This window comes from Camelina sativa, chromosome 4 (genome assembly GCF_030686135.1).
Source record: "Camelina sativa cultivar CO46 ecotype springtype chromosome 4, ASM3068613v1".
In the NCBI taxonomy this organism is placed as follows: Eukaryota; Viridiplantae; Streptophyta; class Magnoliopsida; order Brassicales; family Brassicaceae; genus Camelina; species Camelina sativa.
In genome coordinates, this window is record NC_141883.1 from 5729058 (window position 1) to 5746937 (window position 17880).

Here is a 17880-nt window from a genome sequence, read left to right on the forward strand (position 1 = left end):
ATCTCCTTGGTGCAATCCTTTTTCTCCACAGAAGAATCCCGCCAGCTCACCATTGATAGCAACAGAGAACCTTGGTGAGGATATACACTCCTTGATCCAAGTACAAAACATGGGAGGGAAATTATGAGCTTCGAGAATCTTTAGGACAAAATCCCAACAGACAGTATCAAAAGCTTTCCGGATATCCACCTTAACCATGCAACTTTTCTGACAACTGGCTTTTTGATAGTCCCTGATTAAGTCCGAAGCTAGCAAAACGTTTTCTCCCAAGCTCCTACCTTTCAAAAAAGCCGCTTGGTTTGGACTGATGCTCTCAAGAAGGATGGGCTTCAGCCTGTTAGAGATAACCTTTGAGATGACTTTGTAGATGAGGTTACAGCAACTGATTGGTCTAAAATCACTCAACTTGCATGCTTCTGGTACCTTAGAGATCAAAGCAATGATGGTGCAGTTTAAATCTTTTAGGAGGCGGCCATTACGAAAAAATTCTTGAACTGCTTCGACCACCAAGCTGCCTATAACCTCCCAAGAGGCTCGGAAAAACTCCACAGAGAACCCATCAGGCCCTGGACTTTTGTTCAATGGCATTGCAAAAACTACCGCCTTGATTTCCTCTGAAGAGACCGCTTTCAGTAGGTCTTGAGACTGAGAAACAGTGCATCTGAAAGGAAGTAACCCCCTCAGTTCCTCTACTGAGATTGGCGAACTTGGCATGTCCATATGGCCCAACACACCTGCAAAATAATCTGCAGCAAAAGCCTTCATCTCCGATAGCTCTGAGATCCTTCTACCATCCTGATCACATAGGAAATGAATATGATTCCTAGCCGCCCTTTGAGACACTGACTTATGAAAGAACGCAATGTTTTTATCCCCCATAGCAAGCCAAAGAATTCTCGATTTTTGACGATAGAACTTTTCCTCCGCTGTGAGTAACGTCTGCCATAAGGTTCTAGCTTCATGCTCTTCCCTAACTGCCTGAGCATCCGGAGATGAGAGGATTTGACGTTGGAGATCAGCAACTTTGTCAGCATGACTCTTCACCCTTACACTGATGTCGCTATAATGTTGTTTGTTCAATAGTATTAAGGACAATTTGAGATTTCGCAAAGGTCGAACCAGCTGGTATTGACTAGTCCCTTGAAAGGCTAGAGGGTTCCAACTTTCCTGAATGGTGTCCTTGAATTGAGGGTGGTCCAGTAGATGCTAAAAGAATTTGAATGGCTTCTGGACAGAGCGCTGCAGAGAAGGAATATAACAAAAACAAGCTGCGTGATTTGACTGCAGAGGCGCCAGAAATTCCACATAGGAGTCTCTGAATGTATCAGCCCATGCCTGGTTGATAAAAGCATGATCAATCTTCTTGGCAAAGGGGTTGTCCTCTTGATTGCTCCACCAAGTAAAAGGGAGACCTTTAGACTGAGCTTCAAACAGGTCTGATTCTTGCAGAGCCAAGTTGGTGTCATCAATCCCTGAGAAGTCCACTGCCTGGGTGAGATGTTCGGAATGCTGGGAGGAACGCAAAATCTGATTGAAGTCTCCCACCACTAACCAAGGTGTTTTGTTGACTGGAGTGTTCGTATTCAGCCAAACCAATTCTTCCAAGAGCGGAACTGGAGCCTCCAAAACATTGAATCCGTACACAAAAGATACCGTGATATTTACACTTATCGACTGGATAAAGAACCCGCAAATGATAAGCTGAGGAGATACCTTATATACTACCATAGATACCGACGGATCCCAACACACCACTATTCTAGCAGTAGCATAATGATCAAAATTTCCAAAAAAGTTCCATCCAGCAGAGAGTGCCCTTGTAACTCGTCCTGCATTTACTGGCCGAATATGCGTTTCAAGGAACGCTCCAAAAAGTGGCTTATGGAGGGTAATCCATTGCTTTGTAAAGTCTTGACGTCTGGTACTATTCAGACCTCTAATATTCCACACAAAAAACATATATATAGATAGTTAATGTGACGGTGTGACCTTACGGCCACTCCTCCTGCGCGTAACCAGGATGAAGGGTGCTTCTGAATCCTCACTCGGCTGCTCCTCTATCCGCGTGGTCGCCAGGGAGCCAGTGATAGGAGTTGCAGTTATGTCTGTGTCCACCACATTAACCTCTACGATCTCAGGTGAACCAGTTGATTGAGCAGTGTTGCTAGATACAGGGGATTCCTCCTCCACAAACTCCACCGAAGTAGATCCCAACTGATCACCAACCTCACCATTGGTTCGAGGAAGAACCTTTAGCTCGTCCTCCCTCGAGTCCTTAGCCTGATTCAACTGAGTATCAATCTTGCTCACATTCTTGACCTTCCATTCAAGCTGAGGTGGAACTTTAGCCCGTCTGTCAGTAGATCTGCCTTGCCTAGAGCGTTTCCTAGAGCGTCGATGGCTCCGAGGTCTACTCCGTGACCAGTGAGATCTCTTTCGCAAAGAGGGAGAGGGTGCCGGCCTGGAGGGACAGTGGGAAAGGTCGTGTCCATACGCTTTACACTCTGTGCATCGTGGGGGAAGCCACGAATAAGAGACTTCAATCTCCACTTCCCTTCCATTAGAGAAACCAGTAATGATCTTTGAGGGGAGATCTTTAGTAAGATCAACCTTAACGAGAACCTTTGCCACCTCAAAGGTTTCCTTCCTTTCAGTTTCCGGAGCCACCGCAACAGGTTTCCCTATAGCAGTTGCTAACTTACTAAGACTCTGTTTGTTAAACAAGAGGTAGGGAACACCGCGCAGTTCTGCAATGATGGACGCGGAAGTAATGGGAGGGGACTCCAGAGTGAACTCAGGAGACCACGGAGAGACAAACATGGGATATCCCGCAATGTTCCAGACATTACGACCCAAGAAGATAGCTCTTGTCCAAGGATTAGAAACTCGCAAGAGAAAAGCTCCATAGCCAACTTTGTGGACGAAGATGCGAGGACCAGTGCGTACCCAGAGAGCATTCACGACTCCTATAATTCTGCCCATGTTTGGGGGATTGCCATGAAATTGAGCAAAGATGAAGTCTTTAAACTCTTCCTTAGCCTCTTTTATGTTTTCATCAAGGATAAGCACAAATGGAACGCCAGTGATGTGTTGGGTCGGAGAGCCAAATTCTTGTAGTTGGTTGGAGACACCAAAGAGATTATTCCATTTCTTGTCCATGGAGGAGGGAGTCGGACCCTTTGGAGCAACTTGAGGACCAGCCTTAGTAGGAATAGAGACAATCCCCGAAGGAGGTAAGCCGGAAGCAGAAGCCTCAACAGCAACATGAGGGGAATCAGCTAACTTCGGTGAAGAGATCACAGACGGAGAGAGAGTGTTCTTGCAAAGCTCAGAAGTCGATGCAGGCGTTCGACCTAGATCTGGATCTAGAAGTTGAGCGACTGGAGGAGGCAAGGAAGGAGCCGCCGTTGGCTCCTCCGAGCCATTGGGAGAACCTACCTCCAACGAGGGGACCTCAGACTTACCGGATTTGACGGAGTGACCTACCACCGCGGAGATACGAGCAAATTGGGAGGTACCCGAAATCGAGTGAACCGACCGAGAGGCACCATTGAACACTCTTGAACCTTTCGAGCCTTTCTTTTTCTTCTTAGCCATTGGATGATTCTCATTTACCGGCGTGAGGCCGACAAACGGCAGCGATTAGGGTTACGGAAGCTAATCGCCTTTTTCGTCGCCTTTTTCGAATATATTAAGTATTTTTTTCAAATTTTGTCAATAGTTTTAAAAATAATTAAGAAATTTTTTGTTAACACACAGATTGATTTAATTTTATTGTTAAAGGAAAAAAAAAAAAAAAAAAAAAGAGTCACCGTGAAACCAAAAAAGTTTGATGTTCTTATACCTTTCGTTATTGACTAATTTAATTATTATTGTTTAAAAAAATAAATTAGTAATGGAATATATTTGCTCTTTTTAGCTGTGGTGATGGACCGACTGACTCCACACTCCACAAAGTTAATAAAATAAAATCAGCTTTCTAATTACTTCTTAGTTAAGTTTTTTAATATATCACCATATATATTCTTACGATGTATCTCAATTTTCAATTTTCATGTGGACTTCGTACAGTTGATAATTGCATGTTTGCAACTAATTCAAAACCAGCAAAACTTTACTAATCAATGGAACCAAATTTTACTGGAGCGGATTAAACACATGTACGTACAATGGTGTTGTTTACGGTTTACGCGTATCTTTAATTAAACACACACTATTTCGATTAACTAGTAGTCTTGAACTTGTGATTAATGGAACTCACATGCATACATCCACGATTGAATCATTTGAATTTGTACCAAACATAATCGAACCAAATGTTTATATGTTTTACTTTTACACATTTCTTTAGGCACATAGAGAAAGATATCTGCTTGTAAAAGTATACTAATATAGTATTTAATCAAACCTCTTTGTTTCTTGAACCAAACAAAACACTCAAGTACACACACAATTCAAGTGAAATAAAAATCTAAATACATAAAAACAAAAAGAATAAAAGGAAAAAGAAGAAGTGATTTTATATCAGCCGATGTACATGTGAATTTGGAGAGCAAGCAAGAGAATACAAACAATAGTGAAGTAAATAAGAGTATGAACAATAACCGAAAGACCACTTGTCTGAAACGTTCCAAACTCAACTACTCGTCCCCTCCCCGGAATTTGAATCAGCAGTCCCGGAGTTAGCAACACGAAAAGCGTCACCGCCACAAAAACCGGTCCCCAATCAGGCATCTCTCGCTATCCACTTCTCTCTTTTCTTAAGTTTGAACTGTTGTGTGAAAAAGAGGACTTGATCAATGCAACAAATGCATGAGTGTGTGTATTTATATATATGTGGGGAAATTAATATGTGTAGTGGGGAATAGAAGGTTAGGGTTCTTCTTTTTCTTTAGGGGAATAGAGTGATCCATTGGTTAATGTCGGAAGAAAGAGTGCTTTGGGAGGAAAGGACAAATTTTTGTGACATGGAAGGATTAAAGGTTATAAGAAAAGGAGAGATTACGATCCATCAAATTGTGTGAGGATTCACATTTCATTGGAATGTGATTTCACATGGGATTGGCTTTGGATCAAAGTAAACAAAATATACAAAGTGGTCGGTCCATTTTTTATTGGTTAACTTTACTAAACATTTTTGAATCCTTTATGAAAACTATTAAACAATATAATGCTTACTATAATTGAGAATTACTTTAGCATCTTTCTAGTTAAATGAGTTTAATTTGCATTGACTATCAAAGCAAACTCATTTTAACTGTTACAGTTAAAGTTCAATGCAAACTAAACTCATTTTAACTACAAAGATGCTAAAGTAATTCTCAATTAAAGAAACCAAGACATTTCTGATTACTTTTCCATCAAGAAACCTAAAGTGCACAATATAAGGAAACATAGAAAGACCTAAACAACAAAACAAGTTCTCTTGATGTTCCCCAAATTAAGACTCTATTTCCAAAACTAAGATAAATCAAAACAGAGACCAGAACACCAACAAGATCCAAACTCTTAACTACCATCGTAAGATGTCTGCACGCTTCACCTCCAAGTCCTCCAACTCTTGCTCGATTTCTTGCAGCCGAGTCTCACCAGTCTTATTCAGTTTCTTCTCCAACCAATCCAACTTAACCCTGCGTTTGTCACAAATCGTAGTGCAGAATATACGTCCACCAGATCCCCATTGGAGAGTTCATCAGGGGACTTGCTCAGAGTCTCAGTCAGACTTAGTATAACATTCAAATATGCTTTTCTCAGATGTGGGTTCTTGGGACAGAGTTTTGATACAAAGCCTGGGTGCTTTTTAAAAAGGCTTTTCACATATTCTACCTGCAAGTACAAAAAAAACAAAAAACAAAAGGACAGATCAAGTATATACTTCGTTTTCTATGTATATAAGAAGTATTTTAATCTTACCTGTGAAGCAGGAACTTGAAACCCATTGATATCAATGCTTCCCTTAGTTTCCTCTGGCACATCTACTTCACCAATAACTTCGAAAACATCTACTTCTGCAACAATCTTGACTTCATCGTGTATCATATAATCGGGAAGGTGAATCTTGGAAATATCCAGTGATGTGTGCGTTTGATCAAACCAGTATTCTCTTTCTGAAAAAGAAAAGAAAAAACCACAAAATAGATGTCTTCTCATCATCATCATTACTAGAGAAAAAACATGACTTGAGCTATACTCCAAACGATTGAACATACATAAACACACAACTTGACAGTGAATCAGTGATCTTAAGATAAAATCTTACAGCAGCTAAATCCCCCACTATATATATCATGAAAAAAACAATATAATATGTATTTTCTAGAAATAACCATAGAGTAGCTAGTGTGAGAGAGTAGAAAGAAACAAACACCTTTATGATGTAAGCGTTGTCCTCTAACTTGATTTACCAAAGTAAAGGAAAATTTAGCGTCTCTTCTCCATCCCGAAGGCAACGATTCAGAATTAGGAATACATAGTAGAGACAGAGAGAAATAATAACCGTAACTACCACAAACCATGGGATACGCGAGTAGATGCCTGCAAGCAAAAAAAAATCATATTAGAAAAAGCAATATATGCATGTGTCACTTGCAGTGACCGAATACAAATAAAATTTATGTTGTTTACCATTTGCAACGATCGGCCACGAATGTATCAGAATAAACTCCTTTGGGATCGATAGAGGATAATTTTCTAACCACCCAAGTGAACAACTCCTTCTCATGGGGATCTTCTCCTTGGGGATCGATAGAGGATAATTCCCCATAGATCTTGATGATGATGACTCCTAAACTCAATAGATTGCTCTCAATGTTTATGTTTTATTGATATCAAAGAGATCAACTGTATATAAATATATATACGGATTCACCCAATGGTTTAAGTAACCCTAATGAGAATTAGGAAAAAGATAACAGGAAATCTTCTATTTTTTCTATAACCCTAATTTTGGTTTTTATTATTACGATTCAGACGGTGTGAATTCCTCCTCTAACACTCTTTTCGTTTCTTCTACTTTATGTTACATACTGTGTCTGTAAGTAATTTAGAGATCTCTGTTTTATGATCTGTAGCTGAATTACCGGGTGATGGTTTGTGTGTGAGGAGAATGACTCGCCAGATTCTCTCGTTTGCATCAGTAATATGGCGTAATAATATTATGGTTGTGGCAAAAGCAAAGAAAAACAGTATTGGGACTTGCACAGGGTTCTTCATTGTTTGAAATCGAGAGATATAATTGTTCTCTTACTAGAGCCGCCGGCTGGTGACACTGCACAACCATTTCTTTCTGTAGACTCAGTGGTTGAATCTACACAAGTTTTAGGTGAAGGAAAGCCTATAAGCGGACTCCGCTTAGCGGAGTGCTGGTACGTTACTATGATGTTATAAATGATAAGCTTATTGAGGAGTATAAGACCTCCTGTTATTACTGTCGCTGTGATGGTTATCAACACTCCTGGTGATTTGAGTTAGATATATTTTGTTATCTGTCAAAATTTATGTATGAAAACATTCATGCATTGTTTCATCTTTTTTCTTCTGTTCAACTCTGTTGTTTTTGAGTTCAAAATTAGATTTGCAGTTTTATTAGCTTTCCCATATAGTGTGAGTTTCTTCTAATCTCTGCTCGACCTAATGCATTCTTCAAATTTCTCAAAGAATTCTTAGTTCCATAAGTTATATAATAGAAGAAAAAATAAGTATTGGGCATGGTTAGGCATACAATCAATCTTAACTTAATTTATCTTTTAAGCTTACTGTAACTCTTATATACATTATCCAGTATCTTTGGATCCTACTTGGTGTCTGTTTTATTTTCGAATCATTAGCAAAGTTTCTCTAGTAGACAGACAAGGCTTGAAAGAATCTTTTTTACACTATCCTATATGCTGCTTTAAACCAGAGCCTGGCTTTAAAACAGAGTTGTGGCAATTTTTTTGGCTTTCCCCATTTCTTTGCACGATTAATCTAGTAAACAATATTTTCAGTAGTTGAAAACTCATTTAACATCATTGTAGTTAAATTAGTTTGACTATCTTTGTGAGCTAAAATTTGACAGTTCAGGCACAAGAAACTAAGACATTTCTTATTACTTTTCCATCAAGAAACATAGAGCAATAGTATATAAAACATAGCAAAGCCTCATCTCACACAAAACAAGTCCTCTTGATGCTCCACCAAGTTTAAAAGGACTCTGTTTCAAAACTAAGATTATTCAAACATACATTACAAAAAACCAACTGATCATCCATGTCTAGTCATCAAACAATTTTCATCGTAAGAATTCAAGCAGAGCATCCATGTCTGCACACTTGATCTTTAAGTCCTTTAACTCTTGCTCAATATCTTGCAGCCGAGTCTCACCAGTTCTCTTTCAGTTTCTTCTCCAACTTATACCCTGCTTTTGTCACAATCTTAGTGCAGAATATGCCTCGGCCAGATCACCATTGGAGAGTTCCGTGGGAGACTTGCACAGAATCTCAGTCAGACTGAGTACGACGTTCACGTATGTTTCCCTCAGATGTGGGTTTTGGGGACATAGTTTTGATGCAAAGCCTGGGTACTTTTCAAAAAGACTGTTCACAGATTCTACCTAAAAGTTAAAAACAATGAACATCTCAAGTAAAATACCATATCAAGCAAATGAACTTTAGTGAGAAACTCTTACAATTTGTTCTATATATTTAGGAGTATTGTTCTTACCTGTGAAGCAGGAACTCCCTTAGTTTCATCTGATACATCCAGTTTACCAATAACTTCAAGAACAATTACTTCTGCAACAATCTTGACTTGTCCGTTTACCAGAAAGCCATAATGACTAGGATCAAACTCGGTAACGTGTATCATGGATTTAAAACCCCAGGTTGTATTATTTTGATCAAACAAGTATTCTGCTTCTGAAATAAATGAAAACAAAGACAACTCAAGATATATCAAAACATTCAACAAGAGTAGGACTATGGGAGTAACAATTACCTTGCAGATGGGAGAGTTCTCCCGGTATTTGATTTACAACTCTAAAAGATATTTTAGCGTGTCTTCTCCATCCGGAAGGCAGAGATTCAAAATCAGGAGCACATATAAACAGAGATAGGTAACCACCATAAGGTCCATAACCATACTTATCAGTTCCCTTGGGATAGGCGATTAGACGCCTGCGAGTAAAAACCATAGAAAGCAATAAATATGTTGTATCATTTCATTTGCAGCGAACAAACCACGAATATATATATCACTTGCAAGTTGAAGATTGCAGACAAGTTATATTCTTACCATTTGCAGCCTCGAATCTATCAGAATAAATTTCACTACCACGACCAAAAGAGGAGAAATCCTTAATCACCCAAGTGAACTTCTTATCAGCTTCATTTCCCATTGATCCTAAACACACAAGTTTGTAACTCGAACAAGTTAAGCAACCATATCAAGAAACAAAACCAAAATATAAGACTAGACTATATGAATCTGCATCTTTATTTCATACAGTCAAGAAAACAAAAGAAAAGAACGATAGAGTACTTTTGAACCCTCTCAGAGACACTGAGAGATGATCTCACACCAAAGTCCAGCAACAGATTTTAAAGGCAAGCAAGTGTGTGTAGACGAGAAGAATGCGAATCGTCTATACTTAAGACGAAAATTTACATTTCCCAAGTATTTTTCAAACAGTGGAATAAAGACATTTCCGAGAACAAGTGATGACAGATGTGATAGATTAATTGTTATGTTCAAGTTCTTTTTAATAAAGTATATGAGACTTGAGTATAGAAATTGAAGTAGCTTGTGAGGACTGAGAAGCTATTTGCTTCCAAAAACAGATGAAACTCTTATTCTTCCTGCTTCCTCTATATCCTCTCGTGACATAAGTGATGCCACAGGCTAAAAATCCGCACTTTCTAGTTGCTTTTGAAGCTGTTTGATTTAAAGAAGCAATAGAAGAAACAGCTCAGTGCAGGGTATATGACTCATTGTATTCCTTCCAGGTGTAATCCACGAAATTGCTAGTGATTCATTCAGTGGCGATGCGTTTAATTGGTTTGAGCACGTAAGATTCTGGAGTCTGGGTAAATGAAAATGGAGGTCAAGACTCAAGAGAACATATTATCAGGTTCATTCCCTATTGATCTTATAATTGAGAATAAGTTTGACTATAAACAATATTTTCTATATTTGAGAATTCCTTTAGCATCTTTGTAGTTGAAAATGAACTAGTTTGATCTTTGTAACTGTCATAGTTTAGACTAAAGAAACCAAGACAATTCTGATTACTTTTCCATAAAGAAATAAAGTTCAATATAAGAAACATAGCAAAACGTCAACAACAAAACAAGACTTCTTGAATCTACCCAAGTGTTAAAAGGACTCTGTTTCAAAACTAAGATAAATCAAACAAACACACCAAAAGACAAGTTAGACCTCACTCTTTTAACTCCTCTAGTCATCAAACAATTTTCATCGTAAGAATTCAAGCAGAGCCTCCATGTCTGCACACTTCACCCTCAAGTCCTTCAACTCTTGCTCAATTTCTTGCAGCCGAGTCTTACCAGTCTCTTTCAGTTTCTTCTCCAACCAATCATAATTAATCCTTGCTTTTCTCACGAATCGCAGTGTAGAATATGCGTTCACCAGACTGTACACAGATTCTACCTGCAAGTAAGAAAAATGGACATTTAACATAGAAACCATATTATGAATAAAATGCATCAATACCATTTCTTACCTGTGAAGAAGGGACTTGAAACCCATTGATATCAATGCTTTTTGGTTTCTCTGGTGGTACATCTAGTGTACCAATAACTTCAAGAACATCTACTTCTGCGACAATTTTGACTTCTCCATTTACCAGAAGACCTTTATCGCTGCCTTTAAACTCCGCAAGGCGAAACATGTACTGAAAACCCATGATTGTGTTCTCTTGATCAAACCAGTATTCTGCTTCTGTAAACAAATTTGACATTATCATCATTTCCATTTCCATAGTAAATATATATACTCCAACATATATAGGTTGGGAGAGTAGAAACAATCACCTCGCAGTTGGGAGAGTCCTTCAGGAATTTGATTTACCATAGTAAATGAAAATTTAGCGTGTCTACTCCATCCGGAAGGCAAAGACTCAGAATTAGGAACAAATAGATATAGAGAGAAGTAACTACACATAAAGTCACTATTATTTCCCTTGGGAAAGGCGAGTAGACGCCTACAAGCAAAAAAACCATAGAAAACAAATAATGTGTGTCATTTGCAGCGGACGAACACGAATATGCTGTATATGTATCACTAGCAAACAAGAAATGTTCTTACCATTTGCAGCCACCCGCCACGAATATATCAGAATAAATTTCACTACGATATGCAAAAGAGGAGAATTTCTTAATCACCCAAGTGAACTTCTTATCAGCTTGATTCCCCATTGATCTTGACGAAGATGACTCCTAAGTCCTAAACACACAGGTTTAACAAATTAATCAACAAAATCAAAATAAAGACTCTTCCATCAACATTATTATAGAATTAAAGATATAATTCTCAACCCGCAGAGACACTGACGATGAACTCATACGTAAGTGCAGCAACAGCTTTTAAAGGCAAGCAAGTGGGTGTAAACGAGAGGAATGCGAATCGTTTCGACTCCCTCATTAAAGCCATATAGGGTTGATAGGACATTCTTCACGAGGAAAAAATAGTTATTGCAAATTTGCAAGACGAAAATTTGACTTTCCCAATATATTTTTTAATAAATAATAACTTATTCGGGAAACTCCAGTTGAAAGTATAAAGAAGAATTTAATGCAACTTCATTTTTTTTTTTTTTTAACATTTACGTTTAAAATGGAGATGACAAGAGAGACTTTTTAGTATAGAAATTGAAGTAACTTGTGCAAGCTTAGAAACTATCTATCTGCTTCCAAAAACAGATGAAACTCTTCTTCTTCCTGCTTGCTCTATTTCCTCTCTTGACAAAAGTGACGCCTCAGGCTAAAAATCTGTACTTTGTAGTTGCTTTTGAAGCTGTTTGATTCAATGAACCAATGGAAACAACAAAAGATTCAATGTTTATTAGACCAAGATCGTAGACACTTCAGTAGGTCATTCTGAAGCTTTTGAAGCTAGGATGAAGAATGAAACCAAGGTATATTCCAAAATGAATGTGCACGAATTTTAGGAGGAGGAAGGCCACCAAGTTCCGCTTCTGTTTATATTTCATGTTTAGCAAACGATAATTTCTATAATTGAAAATTCATTTAGCGTCATTTTTATTAGTTTGCCTACCTTTGTGTGGCAACTGTCATAGTTCAGAAATATGAAACCAAGACATTTTTGATTACTTATGCATCAAGAAACAAAGTGCAGTAGTATATAAAACATACAGCAAATCCACAACCAGAAAACAAGCCCCCTTGATTGTTCCACAAAGTTTAAAAGGACTCTGTTTCAAAACTAAGACGAAAACACAAACAACCGACCAAAACACCCATTATGTAGATCCAAAGTCTTCACTTCCTTAGTCATCAAGCAACATCATCGTAAGAACTCAAGCAGAGCATCCATGTATGCACACTTCACCTTCAACTCCTTCATCTCTTGCTCAATTTCTTGTAGACGAGTCTCACCAATCTTTTTCAGTTTCGTCTCTAACCAATCCAACTTAAACCCTGCATTTGTCACAAATCGTAGTGCAGAATATGCTTCGGCCAGATCACCAGTGGAGAGTTCCCTGGGGACTTGTACAAAATCTCAGTCAGATTTAGTACAACATTCAAGTATGTTTTCTGCAAATGTGGGTTCTTAGGAGAGAGTTTTGATGCAAAGCCTGGGATCTTTACAAAGAGACTGTTCACAGATTCTACCTGCAATTAAAAACAAAAATGGACAGATCAAGTAAAGACTATATCAAGCAAATAAACTTTAGTGAGCAACTGTTACAATTTGTTTTCTATGTATTTAGAAGTATGTTATCTTACTTGTGAAGCAGGAACTTGAAACCCATATCATCAATGCCTTCTGTTTCCTCTGGAACATCTACTTCACCAATAAATTCAAGAACATCTACTTCTGCAACAATCTTGACTTCTCCGTTTACCATAATCCCATTACCCTGAACCTCCAAAATTCCAATCATGGATTTAAAACCCAAGGTTGTGTTCTTTTGATCAAACCAGTATTCTGCTTCTGAAAGAACAGACAAAGAAAGAAAAAAAAAAAAAAAAAAACTCTTATCTCATCACCATTTACATTTCTATAGAAGGCATGACTTGAGTTATACTACAACATGATACATATATCAATTCATACAATATGACTGGGAGTAAGTAATCACCTCGCATATGGGAGAGTTCTCCAGGAATTTGATTTGCCACTTTAAAGGAAATTTTAGCGTGTCTTCTCCATCCGGAAGGTAAAGATTCAGAATCAGGAACACATAAAAACAGAGATAGATGTTTACCACAACTATACTTATGAGACCCCTTGGTATAGGCGGCATAGGCCATTAGACGCCTGCGAGCAAAAACCATAGAACGTTGTCTCATTTGCTGCGAAAACACACGAATGTCGAATACAAGTTATATATTCTTACCATTTGCAGTGACCAGCCACGAATATATCAGAATAAATTTCACTATCTTCAACCAAAGAGTCGAAATTCTTATTCACCCAAGTGAACTTCTTATCAGTTTCATTCCCCATTGATCTTGATGAAGATGATTACTACTAAAGACACAAGTTTAACGATAAGTTTGAACCCTCGGAGACCAGTACGATGAACTCACACAAGTGCAGCAACAGCTTTTTAAAGACTAAAAAGTGTATAGCTTTTTTAGGAATGCGAATCGTTTCGACTCCTCATAAAGTTAAACCTCATAGAGTTAAACCTCATAGAGTTAAAGAGAGATGATATTTTGCCTACCAATGTAAAGAGAATAATGATTTCGCATGCCTGGCAACTATACGGGAAAATGCAAGTTGACAGTACAAAGAAGAATTTAATGCAACTTCCTTCTTTTTAAAAATTAACGTTAAAAAAGAGTATATGGAGATGGCATGAGACAAGAGAGACTTGAGTATAGAATTTGAAGAAACTTGTGAGAACTGAAAAGCTATCTGCTGCCAAATACAGGTGACACTCTTCTTCTCCCTGCTTCCTCTATATTCTCTCGTGACAAAAGTGACGCCTCAGGCTCAAAATCCGCACTTTCTAGTTGCTTTTGAAGCTGTTTGATTCAAGAACCAACCAATGTTAACAACAAAAGATTTAATGAACCAATGTACTAAAATATTAGACATTTCAGTAGGTCAATCTAGGACTGTTTGCTCTGTTTTCTACAATTTACTACTTTCATATGAATCAGTCCGCACTAGACTCAGACAATTTCCCAACCACCAAAAGCTATAATTGTTCGTTCGTTTCGTGTTAATGGAAATGATCTATATGATTTTGAAAAGGGGGGAAAAAACAGTACTTTTTTTACCTTTTGAAGGATAGCAGATTGGTCATCTAGAGGAAATTTACGTATATACTTAAGCATCTCTAGTTGCTGCAAATAAGAAGATTAAAATATTTAGTCATTGAACTTCAATTAATGGATCCATTTCTTGTAATAACCAAAGCTGACATCACCTGTTCTTGTAACAGTTGTTGTGCTATCATTTTCTGTTCAAATCCATCTGGTCCGAGCTCAGCTTCTTCACATGCCATCTCCTCCCTATTAAAAACTGTGAAATTAGCCACTCATACACATATAGTAAACCCTCATAAATACTAAATCTCGTAAGATGGTAACAATCTGGTAGAGGAGAGAGCGAGCATACCTAGCGAGGAACTTGTAGAAACCAATCATCAACTTTTTATCATTTTCATATGCAGAGTTCAGCTTTCCCAAGCACCCAATACCAAATCCCGGGTCTGTTTTTAACAGTAAAACCACTCATTTAGACACATCTAATGGTGTGCAAAACAAAGTCCCAACAACGTCTAAAGAAAGAAAAACTTTACCAATTCCCATCTCCAAGAATATCTCCTCTTGAATTGCAGTTGTTACCGCTACAGCTTCCTGCATTGTATCAAAATGATATATGTAAACTTCTATCAGTACATTCTATCAGCAGCACACCACTAAGGTACACCAAGAACCATACTATTAGTTTGATTCCAGATGAAAAAAAAAAAAATCACTTCAAAACTTCAAGCCTTCAACGATCAATAGATGAAACTACCCACTTCAATGATCATCATTTTCTAACAAATTCATATGTATTTAAGATTGGAGGACTTGGAATTCTCAGAATTTAACATGAGCTATAGAGATAGTAAACCAAAACTATAATTTAAAGATATGATAAGTTCCCCGAATTATATAATCTCATCCAATTTGAAAATGACAGTACTCTACTCTACCTACACCACTCCTTAAACTACAGAGCAAAGTATCAGTCAAAATATAAATTACACAATCAAACAATTACAAAGCAAGCGTTACTCACCTGTTTATCCTCCACAGCATCGGAGATTCGTTTCTTCACATCTTATAACAATAAAGCAAAAAAAAAAAAAAAAAAAAGTTGCAACGAATGAATGAATGAAATCAATAAAATGGGTTCAAGAATCTTCAACAATGATAAACACAATTTACCAGATTGCGATGTCAAGTAATCGAATCGATCAAAGAGATACACCATTTGCTCTTTCGTTAACATCCCAGAGCTTTGCAGCGACGGCTCCATTTCCAACCAACAAAAAAAAAAAAAAAAAAAAAAACCATCTTCGGACACACAACAATGTTTATAGCTGTAAAACAAAAAGTTGGGAATGCCACAGATATAGCAAATGACGAATATACCCTTTAATTATTTAAAATTCGCTTCTCAGACATTACATGAAACATTGATACTTTTTGTCGCATTTTAAAACTTTCCTCTCGACTTAAATAAAAGCGAACATTAATCGATTACAAAATTGTATGTAATTAAGTTCACCCCTGAATCAAAGGGAACTATATTTATTTAAAAAAGAGGATAATAAAAGATAATTATACAAGGATAGAGTAGAAAAAAAGTAACTTTTTAATTAAATTAAAAGTGATTATATTACAAGGGTAGAACCGTAATAATAATTATATTAAATAAAATAAAAAAAGCTGCTTAAAAATCCTCGTCGAGAGAGAAGACGTGATTATCAAACGCGCCGTTGCCGTTAACGCTAGACATAACGGAAGCCTTTTGGTAATCGCCAACGCGTTTCTCGAAGAAGTTAGTCTTCCCTTGAAGCGAGATAAGTTCCATCCAATCAAAAGGGTTACTCACACCGTACACCTTCCCGTAGCCAAGCGCACCCAAAAGCCTATCCGCTACAAACTCAATATACTGACTCATCAAATCACGGTTCATCCCAACCAACGCGCACGGAAGCGCGTCGCACACAAACTCCCTCTCGATCTCCACCGCGTCGCACACGATAGACTTCACGCGCTCTTCGCTGAGCTTCGTGTTGAGGAGCGTGTAGAGAAGGCACGCGAAGTCGCAGTGTAGACCTTCGTCACGCGAGATCAGTTCGTTTGAGAAAGTAAGGCCAGGCATGAGTCCTCGTTTCTTAAGCCAGAAGATTGAGCAGAAGCTTCCGGAGAAGAAGATACCTTCGACGCAAGCGAAAGCTATGATTCGTTCAGCGAAGGTCTGAGATCCTTCGATCCATTTCATCGCCCACTGAGCTTTCTTCGCGACGCAAGGGATGGTTTCAATCGCGCGGAAGAGATGGTCTCTCTCTTTGTTGTCTTTGATGTAAGTATCGAGGAGGAGACTGTACATCTCGGAGTGGATGTTCTCAATCGCGATCTGGAATCCGTAGAAGGCACGCGCCTCCGAGACTTGGACATCGGACATGAAACGTGAGGCGAGATTCTCTAGCACGATTCCGTCTGACGCGGCAAAGAAGGCGAGGACGTGTTTGATGAAGTGGCGTTCGCCGTCGTTGAGGCTGTTCTCCCAGTCGCGGTTGTCTTGAGATAGATCTACTTCTTCGGCGGTCCAGAAGGATGCTTCGGCTTTCTTGTACATCTCCCAGATCTGTGGGTAGTGGATTGGGAACATACAGAATCTGTCTGGGGTTGGTGTTAGAAGCGGCTCTTCTTGCATCGAAGGCATCTTTTGATCTTTTGATTGAAGGGATGAGATGTGTGATTGAAAGAGATAGGTTTTAGAAGAGGAGAGGGAAAATTTTAGAGAGGAGGGAAAAATTGAAAACGTTTGAAAATTTTTGTGTTGTTTCGTCATGAAAAAAGCTTGTTCGGGAATCTAATTTTTGGAAGGAGCTTGTTGAGGAAGGTGAAGGGTATTATTGGGAATTTACACTGAAATTTTGGCCTTGAGTGAGGGGAGGGAGAGGGAAGAGATAAAGTTTGGCGGCAACATTTTCGATATATTTCACCGGGTAAAAGATTCGTTGGAAACTCGTAACTCTTGGTGGCGGACGCGATTGTTTATGTGGTTGTCGTGTGTTTTTACTGTGAGGTACACGTGCCTTTGTGTGGTAATTTGCTTAGAGGGTTTAAGGCCCGTTGAAGAGTCCAATAGACTGCAATCGGGTTTGGGGCATTTGAAATGGAAATTTATTAAACCGAAATCGAACCAAGTTTTATAATTTTATTAGACGGAGAAATTCTAATACCGGATAAACCAAAAAATCAGACTGAACCCAAATTGATTCAACTAAACCGACAGTGAACCAAATATCCTGGAATCCATTACAAAAATAAATAAATAAAATAAAACAAAATACATTAGAAGAAAAATATAGTGATTTGGTCCACATATTTCATGCATAAAATATACACAAAATAAATTATTTTCTTGAAAAAATCCATCTACATTAATTTTGGATTATCTAAT

General features: G+C 38.1%; 3 protein-coding genes and 4 pseudogenes across 4 annotated transcripts; all 7 read right to left on the reverse strand.

The window, feature by feature from the left end:
- Positions 1-4370: 4370 nt before the first annotated feature.
- On the reverse strand, positions 4371-4832 carry LOC104779929 (uncharacterized). Its single transcript, XM_010504362.3, has one exon. It carries the CDS (start codon positions 4732-4734, stop codon positions 4525-4527), a length of 210 nt encoding a protein of 69 aa, XP_010502664.1. The 5' UTR covers positions 4735-4832; the 3' UTR covers positions 4371-4524.
- Positions 4833-5512: 680 nt separating this feature from the next.
- Positions 5513-7212, reverse strand: LOC104783585 (MATH domain and coiled-coil domain-containing protein At3g27040-like; annotated as a pseudogene).
- Positions 7213-8269: 1057 nt separating this feature from the next.
- On the reverse strand, positions 8270-9373 carry LOC104783586 (MATH domain and coiled-coil domain-containing protein At3g27040-like; annotated as a pseudogene).
- Positions 9374-10449: 1076 nt separating this feature from the next.
- On the reverse strand, positions 10450-11411 carry LOC104783587 (MATH domain and coiled-coil domain-containing protein At3g27040-like; annotated as a pseudogene).
- An 889-nt stretch (positions 11412-12300) lies between these two features.
- Positions 12301-13831, reverse strand: LOC104779930 (MATH domain and coiled-coil domain-containing protein At3g27040-like; annotated as a pseudogene). Its single transcript, XR_015596586.1, has 4 exons — positions 13577-13831; positions 13319-13497; positions 12963-13170; positions 12301-12848 (listed from the first exon to the last, which is right to left on the reverse strand). The product of XR_015596586.1 is annotated as an MATH domain and coiled-coil domain-containing protein At3g27040-like (transcript).
- Positions 13832-13981: 150 nt separating this feature from the next.
- LOC104783589 (uncharacterized) lies at positions 13982-15780 on the reverse strand. Its single transcript, XM_087509948.1, has 7 exons — positions 15630-15780; positions 15481-15521; positions 14993-15050; positions 14809-14902; positions 14618-14702; positions 14469-14534; positions 13982-14210 (listed from the first exon to the last, which is right to left on the reverse strand). The coding sequence occupies exons 1-7, from the start codon at positions 15718-15720 to the stop codon at positions 14097-14099; spliced, it is 549 nt and encodes a 182-aa protein (XP_087366074.1). The 5' UTR covers positions 15721-15780; the 3' UTR covers positions 13982-14096.
- Positions 15781-16045: 265 nt separating this feature from the next.
- On the reverse strand, positions 16046-17623 carry LOC104779931 (ribonucleoside-diphosphate reductase small chain C). Its single transcript, XM_010504364.3, has one exon. The coding sequence runs from the start codon at positions 17263-17265 to the stop codon at positions 16138-16140; it is 1128 nt and encodes a 375-aa protein (XP_010502666.2). The 5' UTR covers positions 17266-17623; the 3' UTR covers positions 16046-16137.
- Positions 17624-17880: the final 257 nt, after the last annotated feature.

Bases quoted from the DNA above. Each gene is read 5' to 3' on its own strand.
- LOC104779931 (XM_010504364.3), bottom strand. From the start codon at position 17,265: ATGACGAAACAACACAAAAATTTTCAAACGTTTTCAATTTTTCCCTCC.
- LOC104779929 (XM_010504362.3), bottom strand. From the start codon at position 4,734: ATGCCTGATTGGGGACCGGTTTTTGTGGCGGTGACGCTTTTCGTGTTG.
- LOC104783589 (XM_087509948.1), bottom strand. From the start codon at position 15,720: ATGGAGCCGTCGCTGCAAAGCTCTGGGATGTTAACGAAAGAGCAAATG. The intron at 15,051-15,480 runs GTGAGTAACGCT...GATACAATGCAG, and splicing joins ATGCTGTGGAGGATAAACAG to GAAGCTGTAGCGGTAACAAC. The intron at 14,703-14,808 runs GTATGCTCGCTC...AGTTTTTAATAG, and splicing joins TTCTACAAGTTCCTCGCTAG to GGAGGAGATGGCATGTGAAG.